This window comes from Agelaius tricolor, unplaced genomic scaffold, assembly GCF_023055355.1.
Source record: "Agelaius tricolor isolate 1412-34295 unplaced genomic scaffold, bAgeTri1.0.p SCAF_6, whole genome shotgun sequence".
In the NCBI taxonomy this organism is placed as follows: Eukaryota; Metazoa; Chordata; class Aves; order Passeriformes; family Icteridae; genus Agelaius; species Agelaius tricolor.
Genome location: NW_027269266.1, coordinates 22,514,849 through 22,533,361, shown reverse-complemented (window position 1 = coordinate 22,533,361; position 18,513 = coordinate 22,514,849). Strand labels below are relative to the sequence as shown.

Sequence of the window (18,513 nt, the reverse complement as noted above, 5' to 3'; positions counted from 1 at the left end):
TCTGAATGGACTCAGTGGTGTTTTCTTTACATTGGAGTACTGATAAATCCTTCTGGTATCATCCTGGCAAATAAATTCAATTCAGTGAATTCATCCTTCATATAAGCAGAAAAAACCCATATGTGCTAAAGCATTGCAAGGGATTAATGAATGAAGGAGAAATTATCTTTGAAAACAAAATTTAAATCACATTCAATAATAATTTTATCTTCAAGTTTCCTGTCTAAGTTTCTGTATGCTTTTAAATAAACAGTAGAGGGGGAAGAAAAGAAGTTAAAAGCTCCTGTCAGCACTTAATTTTAATTTTCTTGGCATTCTGTTGCGGCCCTAGACCAGGACTACAGCCCCCAGCAGCCCCCGCGCGGCCCCGTCGCGCCCCGGGCGCGCTCCCAGCGGGCCGCGCGCGCAGCGCTGTCGTGGCGCTCGCGGCTGAAGGCTCCGCGGCCGCCGCGCCAAAGCCGCCGCCTCCCTGCGGCGCTCCGGCCTCCTCCTCATCCTCCTCTTCCTCCTCCCGCTCCTCATCCCGCTCCTCCCGCGGCACCTTAGGGCAGAGCCATGAGGCGCGCGGGGCTGGGTAAGCGCTGCGGCGGGGCCGGGCCGGGCTTCGACACGAGCAGGGCCCGGCCCCTGTCAGGGCTGGGGGCGCAGGAGGCGTGAGGGGAGCTGTGCCCTGGATGCAGGGTGGTGGCAGGGCTCGGGAGCTTGGCGGGGAAAGGCCGTCAGCCCTGCCTCTGCCTCTCCTTCTGGCCCAGCTGGATTTACCGAGTAGCGACAGGTTTGTGTTTGTCATAGGATTTGGTTTGGAAGTGACTTCCGAGACCATCTAGGTCCACCCTCCATGCCGTGCCACCTTCTTCTAGACCAGGTTGCTCAGAGGCCCATCCAACCTGGCTTTGAACAAACACTTCCAGGGATGGGGGGCCATCCACAACTTCTTTGGGCAGCCTGTTCCAGTGCCTCACCACCCTCGCAGTAAAGCATTCTTTTCTAATACTGCATTTAAACGTATTGTCTTTCAATTTAAATCCATTTCCCTTCTCCTGTCACTACATGCTCTTGTAAATAGTATTGCCCCATTCAGTTGTGCTGTTATTCAGTTGTTCTAATACCATGTTAGTTTGAGCCGTGTTCCCATGAATAGGCAAATTTGTTGCTCTTCTGTCAACTCCTTCCCAAATTCAGAAATTGTTCATTTGGGGTTTTTTTAAGTGCTTCTCTATTTTCCTGCCATGTTTAGGGAGTAAAAAACCAAGAATCCCCACTGTTATAAATTTATTACAGATATAATCTGGTGCAAATTGAGAAATCCTTGCAGAGTTCCTGCTGACTGTGTTGAGCAGCTTAGGCCTCATTTTTCAGCCATCAGTCATGTTGATGACTAGAAGGAAAACTTTGAACTCCCACGTCACCTTCTACAACCACGTGGGTGCTGTGACGGCTCCCTAAAGTTTAAGAGATGTTCACACCTCTGAAGTGTATGACTGAGTCCTGGGGCTTCCTCCTAGAAAGTATTTGGGGCTAAACCAGGTGTGTCTGACACTACCCTAGATTTATTCCTATGCTTCAGATTTGTATTGTGCAGTAGTATTTTCATGAAATCAAACAAGTCTTGGGAACACTTCCTAGTGAATCAAGAGAGGTGTTAGGAAGTGTATCATTAAGAAGTGGGCATTTGATAGTGCTTAGGTGTTCAGTCCTTTCCTTTGTCAGACTGACAGCTCCCTCTCAGAGCGGAGGCCACCCAGCTGTGTGCTGTTTCTTGGAGGGGGGATGGATGTTTATGCAAGGAGTTCTGAAGGAAGCTTGCCTACTGACTGTTGTGTTTGCAGGTGATGGAGCACCTGCAGGGAGCTATGGCTATACCAACAGTGGCTACAGCGTTTATGAAGAGGAGAATGACAGGCTAACAGAAAGTCTGCGTTCAAAAGTCAGTGCCATTAAATCGGTATGTATTTAACCACAGTGGTGTCGCCACAGTCAGGAAATTCAGGTATATCAGTCAGGGAAGCAGCAGACTTTGTTTAAAACAGAAATTTAAAACTGTGATGTGTTAACCTGGCTGGATGTCAGGTGCCTGCCAAAGCGTGCTCTGTCACTCCTGAGGTGGATGGACAAGGGAGGAAGAAGCACAATGAAAAGTTCATGCATCAACGTAAGGGCAGGGAGAGATCACTCACCAACTACCATAATGAGCAAAACAGACTTGACTTGGGGAAGTGGATTTATTGACAATCAAATCAGTAGAGTAGTGAGAAATAAAAGACTTGAAATGGCTTGCCACTACCTTTCCCTTTTTCCTGGGTTCAGTTTCACACCCAATTTTCTCTGCTTCTTTACTCTCAGTGGTACAGGGGAACAGGGAATGGGAGTTGCAGTAAAAAAACATGTAATGTGAAAACAGCTCTTAGAAATAGCATGCCAATATCCTTTGAAGGAGAAGTTTGGTGTTCTGATGATTCTGATTCCTTTCAGAGATTGAGGAGTTCTTTCAAACAAGTCTAACTGAAAGACAGCTCTGTGATTAAAGTTGTGTGGATTTCTTGTTCCTAAAAGCTTTAAGTTTTATAAACCACATTCCAGTGAATTTTTTTGGCCTGAACTCACTCGAAGTTTTACTTTAATGCTGTTGCTTAAAATCGGTTTAGTCTCAAAGAGAAATTAAACAGGTTTAGAATAAGAATTTGGAGCAAGTTAAGGGGTAAAAAAAAAAAAAGCTTTGACCTTTGTTATCAAATTTCATTTCTTGTCTCCTGCTGTGATATGTTACATTTCAAAATCCATGTATGTCAAAATAGCAGTTCATGGTTCCCCAAGGAGATCTTTCTGTAGTTCTGTCTTTAAGTGCAATGGGATAATCTTGGCATGTGGAATAGCCTTCACATAATCCAAGAAGCCTCATGTAAAATCAGTTTCACTCTTGATTGAAATGCATCAGTACAAGATAATGAGATTCAAGTTTTGACATGTGAAAACAAATGGGTTTTGGCAAATCCAAAGCATGGGGCCCTGGAGTGCATTTCCCTCCACCCCAGGAGTTGAGCAGGTTGTTCAAGGCCAGTGTGCTGATAACAGAGTCAGGCTAAGCCAATAACAGGCTCAGTGTCAGTTCTCCCCTGTTTACCTCCAGAGCTGCTTTAAGCCAAGGCTCTTCTGGCTGGCTCCACCTTTGTGCTGTTGCAGCTCCTGCTGTGCCTGGTCTCATTCCTCCCTGATTCCAACCCTAACCTCACTTCACTTTCTGGCTTGAGCTGGGACCTGTCTGCCCAGGCTGTTGCTGGCCCTGGTCACTGTCTCAGGACTGGCTCTAGTGCAGCTTTCCTCCTTCTGTTCTGTGACATAAAGCAGAGAAGGGCTACACAAGTTCACTGAAGAAAGTCCTCCTGTTTATAGCACAGCAGCTTGTCAAAAGAGATGTGTTTGCAGGTTACACGTGTCAGCTCCAGCAACACTAGGAGTCGAACCAATGCTCATGGTTCTCTCTGCTGTGTGCCAGCAGTTTTAACAGTTGTTCCAGGAATGGGTAATTGCTACTTCAGACTTGACTAGATCTTGAGGTTTTAAATTCCATCCAATAATACAAGTAAGACGTTCTCTGGAAAAGGGGAAGAGGAGCTTTGAGTACTTCCAGTGACTCTTTAGACTCATCTAGTCAGATGGAAAATCTTTTATTTCCCTAAGGGTCATTGATAGAATACTGTGTATGTTATTTTGGTGTTTGAAAATACCGGGTATTGCTTTCATTGGGGAAAATGCTAGTCATGTCATGTATTTTTGACTGGGTTCTGTAATCTGTGTATTAACTTATGTTAAATATGATTCTTCATCTTTAATACTTTTTGGTTTTTGTTTTGTTTTGTTTTTATAGCTTTCCATTGAAATTGGAACGGAAGTTAAAAACCAGAATAAAATGTTATCAGAAATGGTGAGTATTGAATAACTACCTTTCTTTAAATATGGGTCAGGATTAGAAGTTAATAATGTAAAGCATCCTGTCTTTTAGTTTGAACATTGGTATTAAAATTTTGACAGCTTATTGTTGACTGTAACGTGTGACTGATTTGTCAGCAGTATCAGTATTTCTGTTCAAAAAGATAAGATATGCAAATACATTACTCCTAAAGCACAACCTAGATCTTTATGCTTTGGATATGAGTATAGGTTTTTAATCAGCAAATGTCAAGTATCATTAAAAAGACACTTCTATATTTAATTGTATTCAAGAATAGAAGAAGGAAGCAAAAACAAGAGAGTCAGAAATGCCTTTTTTGCTTTCACTTTGCTTTGGCTTGGGGTAATAATAGAACTGGTTAAATGGGTGATATTTTTTGCCTCTAAAATAATTTTAGTTTTGGAAACTTTGAAAAAACAGGGAAAACTATACTGAGTGAGCTGTAAGGGTATTTATCTCTCAGAGTGACATGTTTTTTTTCTCTTTTTTTCCTTGGTTGTTTCTTTTTTAAATGTAGGAGAATGATTTTGACTCTACGGGTGGACTTCTAGGTGCAACTATGGGCAGACTGAGAACACTCTCCAGAGGAAGCCAGACAAAGCTATTATGCTACATGATGCTCTTTTCATTATTTGTTTTTTTTGTGATATACTGGATTATTAAACTGAGGTGATGCATGTTACCTCTGGTTTACATTGTGTAATTTCAACTGTAGTCTTAGTTAAAGAAGACATTGATTTAAAGTGGCACATTTTGTGGATAAAACAGTGAAATTGTTGTAAATTGCATTAACAATTAATGCGAAGTTATATATAGTTTTCTTAATGTATCAGAGTTTTTCCATCATCCCCTGTTTTGGGGGGATTATTTGTAAATATGCAGAAACAGCTAGCATAGCGGGATGGATTTTTTAGGGAAAAATAGTTTTTAGAATTGATTGAAAAAATTCAAAGAACAGTGGTTATTTGAAAATGAAGTAATTGCAGAATTTCAAGGCTTTCTTTTTCATTCTGCTTTTCATTCTGGGCCATGCTCTAAATTAGAGCTCCGGTTTCAGGCATATAGTCATTTCAGTTGCAAGAGCACAAAGAATATGTTGATCTTTCTAAATAGATCTTACCTGTGGAGTTTTAAAGGCTGGCCTGAAGCTAGCAAATGTAATAGTGGTATTCCCAAAAATTACATTTGTATTTAGGTCTGATAATGTGCAAGTAACTTTAACTGCGTGTTTTGGCAAGAAGTTACTTAAAATTGGATTTTTTATTTTTTAATTTAAATGTGACAGATCATGTTTACACATCTACTCTTTTAAGCAAATGCCTTTCATCATTGGGACCAACCAATATGGACACAGTACAAATGTTTTCTTTATATTTAAAGTATTTAAAACTGAAATGATTCAATTGAATCACTTGAAATTTTACCATTAGTATGTTTACTTTCCAATTAGTGATAGTCCCTAAATCTACAGTGCATGATGTCTGAAATACAATGGCAGATATTTTGAATTTTATATTAAAGTAGATTATGATGCATTTGTTGGCAGTGCAGTCACATTAGGGTTCGAGAACTTAATTTTGGTTCACCAAGTAGTTTCTAATCATTGAGGCTATTACGTTGCTGAGTTTAACATTCAAAAAAATGGAAGTTTGCTAGATATTGAAATTGTATCTACAATTTTTGAAAAACTTTTTTAGAAATACTGTATGATGTGTTATCATTAATAACCAACAATGAACTTACAAATAAAGTGTCCTGTAGTATTATCCTAGCTAGTGTTGTTTATATACATTTTTTTCTACTGTAGAGTACCAGTGTATTTTTTTGAAATGGTGCTGTATTTAAGGGGCAATTTTTATTTTTTAATCAATAATACAGGCTGCCTCTTCCAGCTTAAATGGCTGTTTTAGGAAGACTTGCAGTAATTATGCACAGTTTTCATATTAATGTGTTTATTTTAATATTTTTCTTAATAATTATGCATACAACATGGTACATTGCTGCTGAAGTTCACCCTCTGCAAGCTTCAGATACACTGAAACAGTTGTTTGTAGAATTCTGCAAATAAAAATTTAACACTACTCCCATCACCAAAAGTCCATGAGAGTGGAGTACAAATTGATATGGATTTGTCAAAGATGACAGAGCTCATTTTAATGATTGCTTGCTAAAAGTGAAAGATAGGAAAGGTACCTGTTAATTGGGAGGAAAGGCACTGTTCTGGGGTTTCATTATGGATGGGAATAATTTGTGCCATGATTGTTCATCTTGAAAGCAAAGCTTTACTGAAGTGAGATTAAGCTACATAGCTTCCATTCATATGGAAGTTCTGTTGTGTAATTATCAGCTTAGATGCTGTGAAGTGTAGATAAAGCTTGATTAAAGAACATATTTTTTTCTGTGTGCTTAGCAAGGGTCATTGGAAAACTTAGGTCACCAACTGAAAAAACGGAATGCAGGAGGCTGCAAGCTTTCAGAGTGCTTCATATCAACAAGAATTTGACATTGGAAAGCACAAAGTGGCAATGGTGAAAGACTTTGATGTGCTTTCTGATGGCAAAATTACTGATCTGTACCCATTCAGCATGCAGCACAAGTCATGCTCTTGCTTTCTTCATTTTCAAGGGAGAGTGCCGATGCGTCACTTTCTTGGAAGTATGTCCATGTATTTGCATATGATGGAAAGCATGGTTTCATCTGAGCCACCTCCTATTGACATCAATCTCAAGTCCCTGCAGAAATATAAAGAGTAGATTTAAACATTTGCATGCTGTTCTGATGGTGCTGTGCTGGACAGCTTGCCCAGAATTACTTACACATTGGATACAAATGCCACATGCCTGCAGAACACCTGATCCACTGGCTCCTGGGCAGGTGGGCTGTGATGCTGCCCACAACACCCCTGCTGGGCCTGTCCCAAACCTGTAGGTGCCTAAGCCTGCAGTTGAACTGTAGGAGGGGAAGGAGCTTTTCCAGGGCCAGCAGCAAAAAGCATTGCAGCACTTAAATTTGCTTAACTGTGGTGGAAGAGTCAACCAGTACATGTGGTATTGGAGAATTGCACAGAAAGGGTATAATTTCCGTTCAAGGTTTTTAACCAATCCAGGTTTCCTAATGCCTATGTAAGATCTGGTAAAAGCCTCATTAGTATTATATAGTACTTTAATGTTACATAGTATAATATTACAAGTAGTTCTGTATAGTATTCTAGTGTAGTTTTATATAGAGCTTTTGTGCTTTAAAAATTAATACTTCAGGAATATTTACTCTTTATTTGATATTTCTAATCACACTCATTTAAAACCTGCCATAACCATCCCAAGTCAACCCTAACAGCATTGCCTAAGTTCCCTGTGCTAGCCAGAGCCCTCACTACTGCAGCCTCAAGCAATTTTACTCACAAATATTTTACCTCAGGGGAGAAGGAAAACCACCACCAATAAAACTACCAGAACAATTCTAAACTATCTCTGCTTAGTAACCTGCAGATTCCCCACCTTCCTATGGGCCTTGCTGAAGGCAGCAGACCTGGAACAGTGGTAGGTTGCTTGTTCTTAGTGCTGCGGTGCTGTCTGCTTTGTCAAGCTGCAGAAAGCCCCTGCCAATGCTCAGCATTTGGCATCTTCACTGTAGCACCAGCGAGTAACTAATCCTTAGAACGCTGTGATGTCAATAGAAATCCTGTCTCTGCAGCAGGAATCCTGGACACATGGGGCTTGTTTATATGAAATTTTAAATAGTGGTAAAATCTGGCTTTGGTAGTGTGTGTGACAGACAAGTCAGGCTGTCACGTATAAAGACACGTCTCAAAAAAACAGAACACCTTTCATATGTTTTGTGCTTGTGTGTATCTTTACAAATTTGCTGATAATTATATTTTTGTCTCTGTGGGTGAGATAAGGAATATTTCTTACAGAATCTACAGCCAGGAGACTAATGCTGATCTCTCCTCTGGGGAGACAGGACAGAAGGTTTCCCCCTAATTTAAGCAGATTAAGATGACAAAAGACACAAATGATTTTAATCCAGCAGCCCTCTTCTGGGAAAGAAACTTGCTTTCATCATAAGAAGCTGAAACCATGGGATTAACTATCCTGCCAGAAACTCTGTAAGGAAGCTGGGAAAGAGCACATAGTGAAGTCAGCTTCTGTATCAGTTATTTAATGTATGCTTATGGCTTGATAGTTTATCTTATACCAAGAATGCATTATTAATACAGCACATAAGTATTTCAATATATATAAATATTGGAATTTGATTGCTTTTGTAAGGGACACTGTTAGGCTACTGCTGTAAAGGCTTTTGATCTGGCACAATAACATTTTGCTTTTGATTTCTGCATCACTGTCTTGTTGCCACATGACAGAGCAGCACATCCTAAACCACCTTCAGCCATCCTGAGGTGAGCATCAGCCTGGGGTGGCTTCCCCCTGACCAAGGACCATGAGGAACCAGCCTGCAGCACACCATGCAGTTTTAAAGATGTCATTTTGAGGGACCAAACCTCTAGCTACTTGTTGAATGTAATTGAATGCTGTTTTCTTTAGAGAGTGGGAGTTAACCTGTGGAAGGAGAGAATCCAACTATTGTGTTCTATCCCTCTAAAATATTCCCTGTGAAATGTTCCCTTACATTCAGGAAATCCCATGTGTCTCACTGTAGATTATAAGACTTCACTCAACCAAATCAAGAGAGATAAATGGTAAAAATTAATCTATGTTTTAATGAATAAAAGCAAAAAAATCTTCAATGTAAATTTAAAAAACAGCACTTAAGAGGGAGGGTGAGGCACCATTCCCACCCACCAAATTCAATCCAGGTGATTAATAACTTATAGTTAGGAAGCAACAGGAAAAAAAAAAGCCCTCCACATTGTCAAACCATGTTTCCCATCTCCATAGAGGCCATGTAATACAGCCTTCAGAAATGTGTCAAGCACTGCTTGAAGGAGAAAAAACAAGCTCCCTTTAATCTTGGACTACCCTAATTTGAAGGTTATGAGATAACAAAGTTGTTCTAATGATTAGGAACCCTGTAATTTACAGCCTGAAAATGTATTTCTGAATAGTGTAATCCAAAATAGTCTGCAGTTTAACATTCCTCTGTTGGCTGGTGCTGACCCCTCTGCACCCTGAGTGACATTTGGACCTTGTTTTGCACAAGCTAAGCCATGTCTACTACCCTGCTGCTAAAACTTTTGGTCCCAGTTTTCCTGAAAATCAGGGCCAGTCCTTATCCCAGTCTGAGCTCTCCCTTGTTTGCGATTTCCCCAGCCATAAAGCAGGGACATGTACCCATTCACAGCACAAGCAAACTTTTAGATCTTGTAATGTGCTATATGCAGCTCATGGCACACTAAATCTGTCTGTAGCTTCAAGCTGGGAAAATGTGATCATGCTTGCAGTTGTGCCTTCCAGTACCATTTATTTCCTACAGCTGAGAAGCTGAGCCTGCTGTGGGAGCTGCTCTACACTACATTTTCCTCTGGGAAACCATATGGAATTGGATTGAAGCTGTTTCTGTTCCCAAACAAGCTGAGAGGAGCCTGCTGCACTATCTATGATGCAGGTGTCTTCATGAAACTTCAAATTTCCTGCCAAAATATACTAAGAAATTTTTTTTCCCTTTTCTGGCAGTGATCAGCGCCAGTCAGACAGGGGGAAGAAAGAGTTTTGGTGATTTAAGCCCTGGGTTCCCCTAACAGCCTGGCATTAAGGCAGCAGTCCCTCAGAGATGCTGCTCTCCGCTTCCCTGGTTAGAAGGCCATTGGTAAAAAACCTTACCAAGGTTTGCGTGGTTCAGAGTATCACTGCTTCCCTGGCCATTTATACACTGCTTCTTTTCAGCACAAACTGCACTTGATTACAAAACCTTTACCCTTTTTTTCTCATAACTCACTATTTCAGGTTTTAACTATTTTAAGGTTTAACTACTGGCAAGAATTTTCTCCAAAAAAGTTACTGATGAACCTTCAAGCCTAATATTTTGTGACTTCTTCCATATTCAGACTCAGCTAGATTACCTATAGGCTGTCCAAATTAAGCAGAATCTGAAGGAGGCTTTGTTCTAGAGAGAAGAATTTGAACTGGTGCCACTCAGTGCAGCAGGCCTCTGACCAGGCTGGCACAGCCCACAGCCATGCCTGCCAGTTCCCATGACCCTGTTCCTTCCCCCTCAGGGACATTCTGAAGGCCAAGAGTAGGGAATGGGCATCACCTTGGCCTGCTCTGAGCATAAAGTAGAGAGTTGAGCACAGCTCTACTTTAAAGTCATCACTGTACAGTTACCTGCCTTGATTTGCTATCTTAAAGGTAAACGTCATGTGCTTCATCTCCTAAATTCCTTCTCAAGGTACTCATAAAAGTCAAAGAAAGTGGTAGACAGGCATCTGTCTCAAAGCCTCTGCTGAAAAAGGTGGAAACTGCAGATTTTGTTTCACAGATGACAGCAATTTGTATTAAGTTTTGTCTCAGCAGTTAGGTACAGACATCAAAGTAAATTGTCAGCAGAAATAGATACGTTTCATTTTGTTTGGTACAACTACAAATTACTATAACGAAAAAAGCTGATTAAAACCCCCAATTGTCTGGACTCACTCAAGTTTAGACATGTTTTATAAAGAATGAAAGACTATAAGCAATGAAATAAAAAATGAAACTGAATGAACTATTTGAACTAACTTTTGAAATATGGGAAGGAAAAAAAATTAGATGGAAATACATTACTTACTCAAAAAATCCACTTAAAATTATACAGAAGTTTGGTTTTTAGCTATCCTCAATTACAAATAGACCTTCATATGGCAATAACTACACGACAGTTGAGGAGTAAAATGAAAATGTGTTTCTTCTGCAACTATGCATCTGCAATGCTACTTACACTTCTATTTCACATGAGTGGTCAATATTTTTCACTACTGTTTTCTTGAGTCTTTTACAACATAGCAAGTAAAGAAATGATAGCATTTTCCCCATCACAGCCCATAGGAGAAAAACTTTTGAGAACTGGAAGCAGTTAGACGTGATGTTTAGCAGTTAATAACAATCTGAATTTAAAATAAACCCAACAAATCAAACTGTTTTAAGAAGACCACATAAGTTTTTCCTATAACAATTGAAGCGCACATAACTACTATTAAAATACAGGGATCACTACCTGCAATTTTTTAAAACTCAGGAAGTCTGAAAAATTGCAATAAACTTAATTCAAAAAGGTTTCTTTCCTTAGTCTCTCATAACCTTGAGAGGTTTTTCATATAAATGATGGCTTTGTTCAATAATAGATTTTTGCCAAGTCACAATGTCTTTAAGGCCTTTCAGACAGAGGAGAGAAAAATAAACAAGCATGTCTCCAGGCTAGTGCTTTCTTTCTCCAGAATCCTGCTACTAGGGTACAGGTTGGAAAGTCTATTCTTTATGGGTTTTATATTGTCTTGTATTTTTCTATGAAACTTTTTGATATTTGAGCTGTAAGCTTTTCTTTTTTTTTTACCTGTTCTTCTTATTAGAATCTGTACAAGTGAGACATTTACATATCTAAAATCAACCCAGTATAGACACCTACATGGTGAAGCAGTTCTCTTCATGCTTTCTAGAGAATAGGAATGAAGACATGCCAGTTGTTCTACAAAGTTTAAAATGTTACTGATTAAATGACAGATATCAATAAAATAAGTTGGCAGTTTTGTGCTGTTTCTGTTTATGATCTCTAACTGACCCTAATAACTAAAATTCAGAGACTTCATTCACTAACATGTGAACACTAACATTCACAGTATGCATTGTACTGTATGTTCTTTGAGGAGTGAGTAACAGCGAGAAGTGTTGAAGATTGACCTACATCTCTTTGGGAACTTCATAAAGATTATGCTACAAAAATGTTTGAACATTAGGACTAGATGTCCTGCTGTGCAATGATACTGCTGCTACTGGACAAACATCACAGTGACGTGAATGGTTACTCAGACTGCTGTAGTAGAAAGAAGGGCTTTAGGGAAGTTGCTGCTTTGCTTATTGTTACAGATTAACAAGATTCTATCTTGAACATGTAATTGTTTATTTAGGTAAAACTCTCCTTGTCCCTTCCTGGACCTTTGGTTACTCAATGGTGGAATTTTACTGATTCATAGAAAATTTCAGAGTATAAATATCACACTGTCTTTAGCCTCATTTATTTATAAGAGTATTTGTTTTAGAGGTAGAAAGATACATTTCTCTAGCCAGCTGACTGCGTACACCAACAGGAAACCTTCTGGATTTCTTCTAAGGAAAAATGTGACTGTGCTGTTATACTTGGAAATCACTCTGGAATCCACACAGAAAAGCCCTGCTCACAGTTAGCACTATACTGGGCTAGGAAATCTTAAACAAAACTATGTAAAAGCACATACACATTAATCTGTCCAGACTACATAATTTATAGTAAGTGCTGTAAGGACAGGGATTCATTTTATTCAGATTGCCTACTGCAGTAGTTCTTAACATCTCTATCACCAATGACCATTACTTGTTAAAATAAGGCTGTGAAAAAAATAACTAAGGAAAACCATCATATTGACAGCTGGCTTAAAACCACCATCATAAAGCAGTCTGTACCTTTGTAAGAAAATTTCAGGAGTTCACTTGTAAAAAATATTGAGGATCTGTTGACTTACTACAATGACATTATTGTTCATAAAATATTAAAAATAGAAAAAGTAACTCAACCTACCTAAAAAGAAACAAGCTTTTTGCAGATTCTCCCAAGTGTTCTGCTCTCACTTTACACAGACACATTTACCAAAACTTTCAACTAACTGAACCACTGATTTGTCTAACTTTGGATTAGGTATTGTCTATGTAAGGGCTGAACAGAAAGCTGTTACTGCAAGTGAATCTAAGGTCAATTTTGGTCCTTCTACAGAATATAAGACACTGCGGCCAGATACAAAAAAAACCTGTTTCCTTAAGGAGAATTTTGTTCTAAGTAGATAGAGACTAAAATCTGAAGGGACCTCAATTAATGTACAAAAAGGCCTCTGGACCATTTTAATGATCTAACAACTTTCTGGAAGCAATTACATCTCTTGTATGTCTCACATGGTATTTAGTGTGACTAAAAGGGTGGAGACTGCTATCACAACAGGCTCCTGCAGAAGCCAAGTGGGGAACTCCAGTTTCACACATATCCGGGGAAAAAGATAAAGCTGATTTTCATTCATTTTAGAAGAAAGTTTCCGGTTTTATTTCTGTTCTTGTAATCAAGATTACAATCAAACGAAAAGCAAAGAGAAAAATGTCACTGATTGGTAGCTCCCAATTTTCCCACCTTTTTTTCTACTCTGTGACAGATACCAGAGGACCATCAGGCAAAATACTGAGTTTTCCTCTTTCATTTTACATTTAAGCTAACCTGTGGGCAGTTCAAACTCACAACTTTAATGCACAAATCTTGCAAAGCCAAGATTTGCCAACAGAATAGTTAAGTTCCGACACCTGTCTACTCAAAGTTAATGGCACTGGGTGTCCTTGCATCCACAACCCACTTCAGTGACATGTATGAAGTGGAACAAGACCATTCACAGTGGTGAGATGCTGCTGCTCTTTTCAAGTAGGTGATTGTTTAACAGGACATTTAAGAGGCTAAATTTCAGTTAAAGCGACTTCGTATTTTCATCACTCTCTTACCTGTAAAGCCTGCTCACGAGAACTTCACTGGTGAATCCCATTCCTCCCCAAAACTGGAGACAGCTATCAGTCACTTCACGGGTCAGACGACCTGCCTTTAGCTTAGCCATGGAGGCAAATTTTGTCACATCGTTGCCTTCTACATAGAGAGCTAGTAAAAAAAGAAGACATGAAAAGTCATTCACTCTGGAAGTCACCTCCCCATGTTCCTTTAGCCTGACAAGGTTCTTTGCATGAAGAGAAGCACATCTGGGAAGCAGATGTGGGAGCTCACCCACGGTGCGGTACAGCAGCGAGCGCAGGAGCTCCACTTCGGCTGCCAGCTCGGCCAGGCGGAAGTGCACGGTTTGGTTGTGCAGGACAGGCCGGCCAAACACCTTCCGCTGCCGTGTGTAGTCAATAGTTTCTTGTATAACAGTTTCCAGTGGTGTCAGGGCTGGAAGAAACAAAGCACAGAACAAGGCATCATTTTAGCCAGATTTGTTTACCTTCTTGTTGAAAGAGAAGGTTTTTTCACATTGTACAACCAACACATTAGGTTTTTTAAAGGAAATTGTTCTGTACACTCAGTTTGTGGTGAAGCTTTAATTCTGAGAAGAGTCTGGTACTTCCTTGTACCTTGAAGACATCTATCTTACTTGAGCCCTAAACTGCCAAAACCTGGAAGAGAAGGAACAGAAGTGGGTAGGAAAGAGGGAGAGTCATAAAAAGCAGTACCAACATGATGAGGTAAACTTTATGAAGGCAGACAGTGTAGTGTGCTTGGTGAGGAAGACTGTAGAAATGTAAATTGAAGGAAGCCTTCAGGGAAAAGACAGAAACCTATTCTGAGATCAAGGAACACAAATAGACTGCTTAATACATCTGTGTTCTGTGATCCCAGCATAGAGAAAAAAAAATTCATACCCACTTTAAAAAAAACATTAAATAATTCTCCTGATGGAAACAGCATGAAAATAGGGTACTGCTGTAAAACAGGTGAGAGAGGCAGCAGACGATGCTTTAAAGCAGAGCTAGTTTGCTGCTGCTTTTTGAGCAATCTCATTTTAAACAAGAAAAAAAGGGAAAAGTTTCTCTTCCAAGGCAAACCAGCCTTGACATGAATGACTAAGCTATCAGTCCCTTGCAGTGTAGCTGGGATAACAGCAGATACAGAATGTGTGGAGAATTTTGTTTGGCAAATATGGACTCACTATGACAAGCAGCAGGGCATGATTTCACAAAACTATCTGTATGAGAAGGGTCACATTTTCTCTTTTCAAAATATGCATATCCACATCCATTTGCATCTAAACCACAAAACTCTGAATGTGAAATGCAAAATAAACCCAAGCCTTGGACTAGTATGAAATCCCTTTTTCTACCTGTGAGTTACTCACATGATCGTCCCTTGCAGGAGCCTGGTGTGGTTCCATATAGCTTTTTGCTTTGTTTTCAAGATCTCTGCTATTTAAATTTCATCTCTGTACTGCTGTCCTGTGAAGACTCTGCATCCCACCAATTGTCCCTGCCATGATCATTCACCATCACTTCCACAGAGCACCATTTTTCACATCTCCACATTCCATAGGGTGATCAGCTTTTCTCATTACCTAAATATTTTCCCCTCCTTTATCATACAACTAGCTGCAATGCTTATTTTTCAGAAGAGCATATACAGTAATGTCTTAATTTCTTCTGTGTTAATGCACTATGTTGTCACCCAAATGCTGGCCTTCTGGACAGGAAAATAAATTTCTGTTTTCAGGAACATTTCTTGAATAGAAATACTGTCATTCCAAAGGAAAATATCACACAACAGTGTAGCATGTATAACACCAACAGCTTTTTTACTTGTATGTCTATGGTCCCCAGCTTGAGAAATGTAAGGAAAGAGCAAGGAGTATCCAGGCACCACTTGTCCCTTTCCCTCCGACTGAAATCTGGGAAGAATACAGCGCAGTCTGAGCTGCTGGATGGGAAACTAAACAGTACATGCCAGTGCTAGGAGAGCAGAAAGGAGGTGGAAGAGATAAAGACAAGGCATTCATCTTGTGTTGGTCTGTCAGTGCAAGGTGCTCCAGCACGGCTTGTGTGGTTCCCAGCACCCAGCACCAGGGAAAGAGAGATAGGAAACAGCAAAGAGGAGGCAGGAGCAAGATCAGGTGGGAAGAAACATGACAGAAACTGTTCAGGTCCTGCTTGCTAAAGGTCTAAAGATCATGAAGGCACTTTGTCAAACTCTGCTCAGGTTGTCACCACACATCATGGCTCAGACTGGGGTTCTGGGAAAACTGCTCCTATAGTGTCCACCTCTCCAATTCACTGCCTCCTTCCTGCCCCTGCTGATCCATTCTCCTGTTTCCTTCACTACCATTACTGCCCTTCTTATTTCAGGAACTGTCATTTGCAAAATCTAAGGACTGTCCTGGGCTGCTTCACAAGAGGCCATCAGGTCAAGGGTAGTGATTGTCTCCCTCTACTCTGCTCTCCTGAGACCCCATCTGGAGTACTGGATCCAGCTCTGGAGCCCGTGATACAAAACAGCCATGGATCTGTTGGAGTAGGTCCAGAGAAGGGTCCTGTAAAAGATTAAAAGGCTGGAGCACCTCTCCCATGAGGATAGGCTAAGAGTGTTGGGGTTGTTCAGCATGGAGCAGTGCAGGCTCTGGGGAGACCTTATTGCAGCCTTTTGATATATAAAGAGAGCTTATAAGAAAGATAGGAGCAGAGTTTTTACCAGACCCTGTAGTATCAGGACAAGGGGGACTGGTTTTAAATTGAAAGAATGTAGATTTAGATTGAACAAAAGGAAGAATGTTTTGGAACTGGAACTACATGATCTTTAGGGTCCCTTCCAACCCAAACCATTCTGTCATTTTACGATTCTAAGAAATGTCTTATGAGAGTGGTGAGACCCTGGAACAAGTTGCCCAGAGGAGTTCTGGGTGCCTCAAGACATATCCATTCCCTGGACGTTTTCAAGGCCAGGATGGATGGGCTTTGAGCAACCTGGTTTAGTGAAAGTTCTCTCTGCCCATGGTGGAGGGGTTGGATGTGATGAACTTTAAAGGTCCCTTCCCAAACCATTCTGTGATGCTGACGACAGGAACTCAGAGCTCTGAGCACAGCTCTAACATGGCAAAGCCTGGCTGTGTAGCAAACAGCACCCAAATGCAGCACACCATGAATACCATGACAGCCAACAGCCATGTTCAACACAATAACAGCACATAACACTTTCCCAGTCATACGAATTCAGAGAAATGCCATTCATAATAGGGAACCCCCCTCTTTTTCTGTGTATTTGTTTCCTTTTCTTATACAGTGTTCCCCACATCCTCAGACAAACTTAGCCCCGTGGGTTTCAACTGACAGCACATGCAGGAAATGTCACTAGGGCAGCCTAAGGAATGTGTGGCCTATCACACAGCTGAGAATTGTGAAAGCACTTGAAGTTGCCAATTCAGAATAATCTTTTCCTCATATCTCCATCCAACTTATATAATTCCATTTAAAATTTCTGCTCACTGTAAAGACACTTTGTCTTTTGCTGTGTTTCCTCTCAAAAGAAAATGAAATTAATATGTTTTTCCTAGGTTGTTACTGATCATTCTCTAATGAAATGTACAGTGAGCTGTAAGCTGAGCAATCTGATTCTTAAGGATGTGTGTTGCCCATGCAAAAGGATCTGTCATCTTGCTTAGTGGCCATGACTCAATGGTGCTCATAAAACTGAAGTTGCAGGAGCAAATAGAATTCATTAGAAAAGTGCCATTCTGCTCTCACATGCATGCTGAACTCCCTCTTTGTCTCTGAGTTAAGCAATTCACAGGACAACTGTTTGCTTTTTTTGCCATAGCAACATTCTTTTCCTGTGATCAGTGCAACAGGCCCTTAAAACGGACAGTGTTTACCAAGTGTCACAACATGGGAGACCCGTGGCACCTTTTTTCTTTTGGTGGAGCAAGAAACACAGTGACTTTGACCAATGCCTTTGAGGATATGTCACTCAGAAGAAGAAACCACACCTGGGATCACATTTTGCAATTCCAGGAAGCTAGTTTTCCATTTGTATTTTAAACCTGTTTGACTGAAAATAGATTTTAAAAGAAAGAACCAAGTGAAGAAAGACACTGGCCACAAAGAAGATAATTAATAAACAAAAAGAAGTCTAGAGCATGTGATACTTGAAACTAAAAATACATAAACCCCTCACCAAACAAAGAGAAACAGAACAAAGAACCCGAAACACAACCAAATAACACCCAGAAAGGAAAAACAGACAAGTCAGCTGCCTTTTCCAAGTTAAAGGAAGCAGTAACAGTGAGGATCCCAGGACTGGTGCCTAAAGCATTTAAAAGCAGACTGATGATTTTCAATGTCACAGTCATGAACTGGGAAGGAACAGAATGTCCTACTGAGGGGCAGAAGTGAAGACCAGGATTAAACATGCAGACCTAAGGCACTTAAAGGCACTTAAATAGTTTCACACATCTGAGCCTTCACCTCAGCAGTCATGGTTGAACATATGTGAAACTATTTTCAGGATGGGAAGTTAACATCTCTAGATGCTGTGATACAACCAACTGCACCCATTGGGTATTGGGCTCCCTTCTGAACACTGGTTACGCTTTTTCTTGTTTACCACAATTGATGATCTCTGAAATTTAGAGCTTGGCCCAAACCATGGGTCTTGTCCCTGCTGCCAATGGTTTTATGTATTTTATATCAGGTAGTTGAAAAAAACCAAACCCAAGGGGTCCAGCAAGGTTTACACAGTAGCCACTGCAGAAAGCAGCTCCCTCTCCTTGGTGAGCTCCCAGACTCTTCCTCCCTGCTGGCCCCTGCCTGGTCATAGCAGGCAAGGAGAGAGGCCCTTCCCAGGCTGCTCATCCAGGGCAAGGGTTCACCTGCTCC

At 40.5% G+C, this 18,513-nt stretch overlaps 2 protein-coding genes across 2 annotated transcripts in view; one reads left to right on the top strand and one right to left on the bottom strand.

Annotated features, from left to right (window-relative positions):
- The first annotated feature begins 381 nt into the window (after positions 1 to 381).
- Positions 382 to 4,631, top strand: BET1 (Bet1 golgi vesicular membrane trafficking protein). The gene is made up of 4 exons (XM_071429014.1): positions 382 to 574; positions 1,830 to 1,945; positions 3,866 to 3,922; positions 4,467 to 4,631. Exons 1-4 carry the CDS (start codon positions 556 to 558, stop codon positions 4,620 to 4,622), a joined length of 348 nt encoding a protein of 115 aa, XP_071285115.1. The 5' UTR covers positions 382 to 555; the 3' UTR covers positions 4,623 to 4,631.
- Positions 4,632 to 5,884: 1,253 nt separating this feature from the next.
- LOC139590977 (probable acyl-CoA dehydrogenase 6) overlaps positions 5,885 to 18,513 on the bottom strand; it is a 76,100-nt gene continuing 63,471 nt past the window's right edge. Inside the window, exons 7-9 of the mRNA XM_071429011.1 lie at positions 13,889 to 14,050; positions 13,615 to 13,765; positions 5,885 to 6,681 (exon numbers count right to left, since the gene is read on the bottom strand). Of these exons, the coding sequence (XP_071285112.1) occupies positions 6,591 to 6,681; positions 13,615 to 13,765; positions 13,889 to 14,050 (404 nt within the window). The 3' untranslated portion in view covers positions 5,885 to 6,590. The remainder of the gene's footprint in view (positions 6,682 to 13,614; positions 13,766 to 13,888; positions 14,051 to 18,513) is intronic.